Raw genomic sequence first — 8,560 nt, forward strand, 5'->3', positions numbered from 1 at the left:
CAGCATCTCTTCTCTAGCTGTTAAGAACTCCTTTTGGTTTAAGATGGAAAGGAACCTCAAAGGTTAGCTAGTCCACCCCCTGCAGGAATACAAGATGTGCTATTCCTCTGCTATCCCAGACCAATGCCTATCTAGCATCTTCTTGAAAACTTCCAATGAAGAAAGTTCTACAGCTTCTCTAGATGAGGGCTTGGGGGGGGTTTTGGGTGGGGGGAGGGAGGATTTTGAAATTTAGTCTAAATTTGCTTTGATACAGTTTAAACCCATTGATTCATGCTCTGCCCTCATTAAAGCTATCTTCAGTCTTCATCAATGTATTGCCAACTCCCTCTTCCAGATGACTGTGCACATAAAGTTCCACACAGACAAGAAAGCCCATGATTTGATCATGTGTGAATTGCTTTGATCCTGCTTGTTATTTCAGAGAATGGCATAAGAAAATAAAAGGAAATGAAAGTGGGGGATATTAAGAAAAAAATATTAGCCATGAGTTAATCAATGAGAGGTTGTAGAAAGCCAGTCTGTTTAGGATTCAACTAAGTAAGTTTCACCAAGAGACTTAAATGTCTCTTTCCATGGTTAAGCCAAAGGAACCAGATCAGAGGCATACAGTGAAAGAAAACTGCTGAACCAGATAGATCTGACAGTTCCTAAAAAATATGCACCAACAGCAACTTCTGACTACTCATGGGAAATAAAGGAATAGTTTCCTCTTTTCATGGGTAACTGAACCAGATAATTAGCAGCAAAAAATCCAGGTCAGTCATTTGTCATCTGTACTAAGAGAAGATTGTAAATTTTTAATCAGGCACTTTTCCCTTCAACTTTTTCTCTGCACTGCATAATGCTGAATCATGTTGACTCTTTTTTTAATGCTCATGCCAAGGCATGTTACAATAAATCAAGTGAGGTATGACAAATATAATGAATCAATATGGTGCTTGCCAGGATTTTAGATACCAAATTCCTAGCACACTTTTCCTGTGGTTAAACTTCTAGGGTACCTACGGATGGTTAGGGACTGTGCTCTAACTCATGCTAACTCATGGTACTTTACACAAAATGCCATGAGTTAGAGCCCCGCCACTCCTCCCCCAACTCAACAGACATTTGCTCGAGCCTGCCTGCACCAACCTTGACCAGCAGGTGGGGGCACTCCAGCAGCCTCCAAAGGGGCTGCCAAAATGCCCTTCTCCCTAGCCTCCCTACCAGCTGCAGGGCTTTCGGTAGGGAGGGAGGGGGAGGAGGAGGAAGGAGCAGCACACAGCTACCAGCTGGGTTTTGTCTGGCCAGCGCTGAAGGATGGGGGTGGGCTGAAACAGAGACTCCTCACCTTGCAGGGCCCACAGCTACTCCAGCTGGGGTATTGGGGGGAGCTAGACTGGACTTACAAGGCAAGGGGGTTCTGTTCCATCCCCATCTCCCAGCTCCAGCCACAGCAAAGCCAAGCCAGCAGCTGCTGTTGCCACTGTCAAGAGGTCCAAGTGGGAGGTGAGGAAAGAGAGCCCCCCACATACCCTGGATGAGGTATGGGGGGGTGGAGCTGGGCTGGGCACCTGAAGTGAGGGCAGGCTCCCCTCTCTGGGCCTCTTGACAACAGCAGCAGCTGGCTCAGCTTTTGCCATGACTGGAGCTCGGGGGGGAGCCCCTTTGCCTCACAGGTCTGGCCCAGCTCCCCACAGTACCCAAGCTGGGGTAGCTGGGGGGAGGGGGTGGTCTGCAAGGCAAGGAGGCTCCATTCCACCTGCCCCCTTCCTTCAGCTCTGGCCAAGCAAAGTCCACCCAGCAGCTTCCTACTGCTCCCTCTCTTTCCCTCTCTCTACCCCACTGACAGCCCTGGGGGGAGGGGAGAGGCTGGGCAGGGGAGGGGAGGGGCTGGGCTGATGCTCACTAGCATGAGCATCAGCCCAGCCCAGCCCAGCCCCTTAAATGTGCTAAAATTAAACACAAGTTCCCTAAAGTGCTCTGTTCTATTGCACCTTCAGCGAATAGCTGATTTATTGAAAGTTAATATTATTGTGTAATGGGCCATTTTAAAAGTGCTCTGCAGTCATGCATGTGTGTTATGGTATGGCTGTAGAGTGCTTTTGGGAGCCCAATCACATGAAAAATGGAACTTGTGTGAGTGTTCTGAGTTTTAAAATGAATCAGACAGAGCAAATGTGACAGACAGATGCTGGTCAGTAAGAAGATGTATTCTACTTCCAACTTCGCTGCCAAAACTGAGTGCAGTGATTGACTGCTTATCTTAAAGTAACTTTGCTTAAGATGGTTTGAGCTCATTCCTGATCTTCTAGAGAGGTGATAACAGATGGTGGTTAGTTAACTGTTTAATCTCATTGGGTGCAAGGGAGAAACTGAAGTGCAGGAATAAAAACCTTACACTCTGAAATTATTCACTACTACTTCTGTGACCCTAGCTGAAATAAGCAGCACATTCCATTCATTGTGTTTTCTGAGTAGGGTAAAGAGCTGGCGATAATGGAACAAACAGGGGCTTTCCTGTGGTAAGGATCAGACTTCCTTTGAGACATGTAATGAACAGTCCTCTGTTTCAGATAGGAAGTTCTCTCTACCAAAAGGAGGTACCTAAAGATACTCTTATAGATTTAGAGCCAAATTTTAATCCATTTCTAAGAGGCATTTTGGACATTTAAATCACAAAACGTTCTGTTTCTCCCTGCTCAACAGCTACTAAACCACCTAGTCCCATCATGAACAGTCAGAAGTATATCTAGCTTTACTTAGAAGTTGAGATCCTAAGCTACACTGGGAAGCATCTGAATTCTGTATATATCCCAAATCTTTAAGTGCAGAAAGAACACAGCTAAGGGCTGTTTGATACTACAGCAAAGAGAAAGGGCCGTCTGCCTTTAGCCCTATACCCTAGAGAACTTACCCAGGGAGTAGAAGATTCAGTTTCTTGGCCTACCCTTGACCAAAAGGGGCTTGAATTCACATCTCTCCACTTCCTAGTGAAGTTCCCTAATACTAGACAATGGGTGAGACAGACTAAGAGCAATCACAACCATTTGCTGTCTCCACTCCCTCCTCTAGAAGAAAAGCATGAGATAAATAATATCAGAAACAAAGGCCAGAAACCAAATCTGCCTCCATCCCAAACAAACAATAACCTCAAAGAGCCATAGAGACACATTCTTTTTCATATGTTTTTCTTTTGTCTTTAGTAGGACAGCTCCACTAGGAGGGATGGGACATATAATGTCCCCTGCCCTGCCCAGCCCAGCTTGGAGGTTAGGGTACCTTTCTGGGAAGGTAGAGATATAGGTTGAAAGCTCTCTGGCTGACAAGGGCCTAGAACTTGGGTCTGACTATTCAGCTATTGAATTAAAAGATGGGAAAGAGCAACTTCTTCATCATTTAGCCATCTCCCTTAAAATAAGCTATGTGGTTGAGCTGTATATGGGTCCACCACTGAAATAATAGGAAAAAGTTATATTCTTTTCTGGTCAATTAGAATAATTATCAGAATAGGAGAAATGTGTCTACGAGGGTAGATTTGGCTTGGCTGCCCACTGAGAGAATAGGATTTGCACTGCATTCCAAGGCAGGACATGTAATTTTAATGATAACCATGGGAAAGATTTAGAAGATTAAGATTTTGGCTTTAGGGTCCATTAGAGTATGTAATGACTCATCTATGTAGTAGCTAAAGGGATCTAGTCATTTAATCAGATGGTAACTAGAATGTCATACTCATAAAGTATCTCGTTCTGCTTAAAATACTGGCTATCAGCTGTCCCTTCAAAATAGCGGTTCTTGGGTTAACCCTTGCTTACTGTGGGATATTGAGACCTATCAAAAGGAAGGAACATCATTATCACCTATAGTGCAAAGGAAAAATTTCTGGAATCAAAGTGTAATCAATATATAAAGTTCATAGATTGAATTTATAAAGCTAATATCAATATTTAGTTCTTGATTCTTGGTAAGACTCCTGAGCTGTAACCTGAGCAACTCTGTAAAGCTCCTGCCCAGCCCCTTCCATCCAGCTCTGATCCTAGCAACATTTCTGGCTTCCCTGGTTCCTGGCCCTGCTTTTGGCTTGTTACTAGATTTCAGCTTTGAATTCTCCCTTCAGATTTGGTAACAAGGCTTCTGATTTCCAGCACCTGACCCTGCCTTGGCATTTGACTCCTGACTTGTGGCTTCCAACCCCTACCTGCCTCTGCAGCCCCCAGTTCCACACCTGGCTCTACTCACTAGGCTGGCCTTGTGGACCATGACACTTAGTGTTTGGCTAACCTATGATTTTTTTCTCCCTGAACTCACCTTTTGTAGTTGTGTTTGGTAGATTTCCCTTGACTGTGAGGATAATAAGTGGTTACTCTATGAAAAAAATGTGCACCTACTGACTGTAATGATGTAAGCATACAATGAATGAGGAGAACTAAGCAATCTTTATTTATGGAGCAGTGGGCAAGCTCTGTAGTCCCTCAAGGAGCAGCTAGCTAGCAAGTTAGACAGATAAAGGGTCTATCTCCCACTGTCCAACTCCTTCAGTCTCCTGTTAGGGAGACTTTCTAAATTATAACTTCTCTCATTACACTGATGTTTGTGGTCTTTGCCCTTTATACTTTTTCTCTGAGAATTCATACTGCTGCATAGTTTCTGTTTAGCTTTACCCATATAGGCTGCTTACAGACATAAAAAATATGGCTCTTTACTTTAAACTTGACATGCTTCTGCATTGAGGCCAACACATGCTCAGAAAAGGCATTGTGTTAGTTTGACCTGGCTTACCCAACTTCTGTATGGATGGGGTGCTTCAGTGGGGCTTTTTGGCACTGAATGGCTGATTGATTCAATCAGCTATTAGATAAAAGTGCCAAAAAGCCCCGCTGAAGCATGAGATCTATACAGAGCTGGGTCAAACTAACATGCTGATTATTCCAGTAAAGCATGTTTGTTTGTTTTTTCATGACTGTCAGCAGCCATAATTACCAGAAGGATATGTGAAGTATTGAGTCAGGTATACTGTATTTTTGGGAAAGTCATATGTAGGATCCATGGATTTGGATGAGTTTGTTGTGGGAGGTGTTGCTTGTAGTAGCAGTAGCGATGTGTTTACAGATTAATCCTTTATTGTTAAGATAGGTTATGTCTCGTTTGATACCTACTGAACAGTAGGAAGCTTGCTTCCAATGATAAGTTGGGCAAGGTCAGGGGGTTCTTTGAAAGCCTGGAATGGAGAGTCTGAAAATTATTTTTCTCAAGGTCTGGTGTTTGTCAAGTATATGTTGTAGTTATTTGACTCTTCTAATCAGTTACAGTGTGGGCTGGTAGATGACTTTCAAGAGTATTTAATCACCTTTTTTTTTTAATTCCAGGAGGTTACTGCAGGGTATATTCTGTATTGAACTATGCATTCTTGAATAGACTGCATAATCCAATGTTCAGGGTGTCAGATGTTCTTCCCAAAAACTCCTTGAAAGATTTAAAATCATCATGAGATATTTTATCTATTACTGTATCTAGGAAGGATGAAGATGGGTCCTTTTATTATAGTACCAGCTAAAAGAAATTAAGAAGTTTCTTGGGCATAACAGCAAAGATCACCCCTGTCTCCTTTTGTCATTCATGCAAACTTGCTCCCTAGAATGAGCTACTTCATTTATTGTACCTACTTACTGGTCCATTTATTGTATAGGACCTAACTGGAGAGGAAGATCTAGGTCACTTATTTTGGGGGGCTGGGAGAAGCGGGAATGAAGGCATGCTACTAAAGCATTCAATATGGATAATGCCCAATAAAGTTAAAGAGAAAGGCAAAAAGGATGAGATTAAAGTGCTGAGGCCAAAGGAAAGGAATCCTAGAAAGCCTCAGACTCCAAATGGACAGGAAACCAGGAGCCTGATTGTTCCTGGAGTCCCAACTCAGGGAATGTCTGTTCAGAAGACTTCATCAGAACCAAAGACACAAAGTAGTGCAGACCGAGAAAAACAAGACAGTCAAGCTTGGCAGGCTGCTATAAGCCACAACTCGGGGACAGTCCATCTGGAAGCCTGTGCCATAGCTCAGGAGCTAAAAAGAATGGGGAGTCCTGGTTCTGAGGTTCTGAAGTAGTGGGAGCCCTTGTAGCCGTATTTGTGAGACAGTCCCCTCTGTTGGCCTGCTCCATGGCTGGGAACACTATGAGTTCTACCAAGGGAGGTGGGGAGTGGAGCCCCAAATAATCTATAAGGGGGCCTCAAATAGTCTACGCTGCCTTCTAACTAAGAGAGTTAACTACTTTTCTCTGCCCATAAATCTTGCCAACCTGCTATAAGGGCTGCTAAGAAACTCCATGTCTGGTAACACAGGTTTTCAGCAATCCATATGGTGGACTGCAGGTAAGCCAACACGAAGCCAAGCTTGCTTCTTTCAAAATGTCGTTAAAATTCACTCTTTTTCATTTCCAGAACTTCTACTGGGAAAATGTAATCATACATGACAGATTTGCCAACATCAATAAGGATTATGATACTGGTAGGTCCAGGATATTGTTGCCATTGAATTTTGCCAGGCCTAAATTTCGATGCTTAAATTTAGTACTTTCGGAGTTAAGATAGGTAAAGAATAGGCCCCTCTGGTCTGCCCAAGGCAATTGGGCCTTTGGCTTGTGGTTTGGAAGAGATAGAGGATCCATAAATATGTTTGATCTCTTTCACTTCAAAAAATATTGGGGCTGTGTTCACCCTAAAGCAGAGTTCAGATTTTTCATGTCTTGCCTCAGTAGAAGATTCACTGCCAATCTGGCTACTGTGCAACTCAGTTCATAGGATTAAGGATGCCTAACTAGAAAGACAGCAGGCTCTTCTTTGGTACCAATAACAGGATCCCTGTGGCATGCAGCAGGTTACCCCAGGTGGGATAGAGGAGGCTGGGACCAGCATTGGGCTGGCCTCAGCACCCTTACCTGGGGATCCTCGGTCTCCTGGAGATGTAGCAGCAGCAACCCTGCCATTCAGAGCCTGGCCAGCAGTCAGTGTGGGTCCAGCTGGCCAGGTTCCTGTTCTGGGCACAGCACACTCCCCCCCCCCCCCCCCCCCCCCCCCCCCCCCCCCCCCCCATGTGTGCCAGTCTGCTGTTTTGGCGGGGGTTTGCACATTTTTTTTTTTTTACCCTGGGAACTCCTGGGGTTGACTGCGCCCTCCCCAGCAGTGCTACCCTGCAGTGTAGAAAACAGCTGAATGTGTGGTACATGGCACCAAAGACACACCTGCACTCGTCTGGACATGGCCATTGAATTTTTTCTTGTTGCTATGGACACTGAGAAAATGGAAAGGCTAGTCAGGGCTGCTTTTCTTGGAAGGCATGGACAAGGAGAATGTAGACATCCCTTACCAGACACGGCTTGACAAAAAAAAAGTTGCATCTTCATTCTTAAGTTTTCTTACATTGTAAATGCTATCCACACAGGGAAATATTCAAGGAAATGTCTGGCATTCTTGCTACCCTGAAGTTGGAGCTTACTCCGGTTCATTTTAAACACAGAGTAGTTCTATGATACGTTCAAACAGCTGGATCAGTCCCAAAACTGCAGGGGCACCAGAAAGCACTACATTTTGTAACTCACAAGGACATTTGCACTAAAAAATCTTATTTCAATAATGTCTATTTGTTTGTAGTAATATGCTTGATTGTCAATAGTTGTGTTGGCTTGAATAGCTATTAAAGAGTTTCAAATTGCTTACCTACATTATGCCATCTCCAAATAGAATGACTAATATCTATACATGATTTATTCCATAACTGTCAGTCAGAGGAAGCAATTTAATGTTGTTGTTGTTCTCCAATTAAGCTGGATTGCAGTATTTTGACACAGAATATGATATCATGTAATGTATTTAGAGACTTTGAGTCACAAATAACAAATTAAAGTGCTACTACAAAAGAATAAAATTCAGGAAGAACAATGCTAGGAGGCACGTATTTCTATAAGCCTATACCAAGACCTCTCGAATTGCATTTTATTCACCAAAACATTAGGATTTTGGAAAAGGAAGTCATTAAGATGGTTGTGGATACATTTGTTACTCATTTTTCTTACAGGAAACTACATAGAGTAGGAAGAAAAAATGTCTTTTTTCACTAGGATTCTATCAAATATTTCCAAACCTCATTTTGTGGTTGAGACATTAAAGCAACTTTGCTTTCATGAAAGAGCCAACTGAAACTTTTCTAATATGGCTTGGGGTTAGTTTATTAGGAAAAAAATGCAAACACATTGATTGCTGACCATATAGCAGAACAGTAAATATTGAAAAAATATGATCATGGACTGCAACTGGATAATAATCACTATCCGTAGCTTGAGCCAGCTTCCTAACTTTTTTCCCCCCATAAATTAATTGGAATCATAGAATCATAGAATCAGTGAGTCAGAAGGGACCTAAACAAATCATCTAGTCCGAACCCCTGCCATGGGCAGGAAGGAGCACTGGGGGTGGGAGGGGTCATAAGACCCCAGCCAGGTGCCTATCCAGTCTCCTCTTGAAGATTTCCAGGGAAGGTGAGAGCACCACCTTTCTGGAAAGCCTATTCCAGGCTCTGGCC

General features: G+C 43.3%; 1 protein-coding gene across 1 annotated transcript in view; it reads left to right on the forward strand.

The window, feature by feature from the left end:
- Positions 1-5,764: 5,764 nt before the first annotated feature.
- The window catches only part of RASA1 (RAS p21 protein activator 1), a 179,655-nt gene continuing 176,859 nt past the window's right edge, over positions 5,765-8,560 (forward strand). The window contains exons 1-2 of the mRNA XM_019531713.1: positions 5,765-6,076; positions 6,424-6,490. Of these exons, the coding sequence (XP_019387258.1) occupies positions 5,765-6,076; positions 6,424-6,490 (379 nt within the window). The remainder of the gene's footprint in view (positions 6,077-6,423; positions 6,491-8,560) is intronic.

This window comes from Crocodylus porosus, unplaced genomic scaffold (genome assembly GCF_001723895.1).
Source record: "Crocodylus porosus isolate Cpor-Errol unplaced genomic scaffold, CroPor_comp1, whole genome shotgun sequence".
Taxonomy (NCBI): Eukaryota; Metazoa; Chordata; order Crocodylia; family Crocodylidae; genus Crocodylus; species Crocodylus porosus.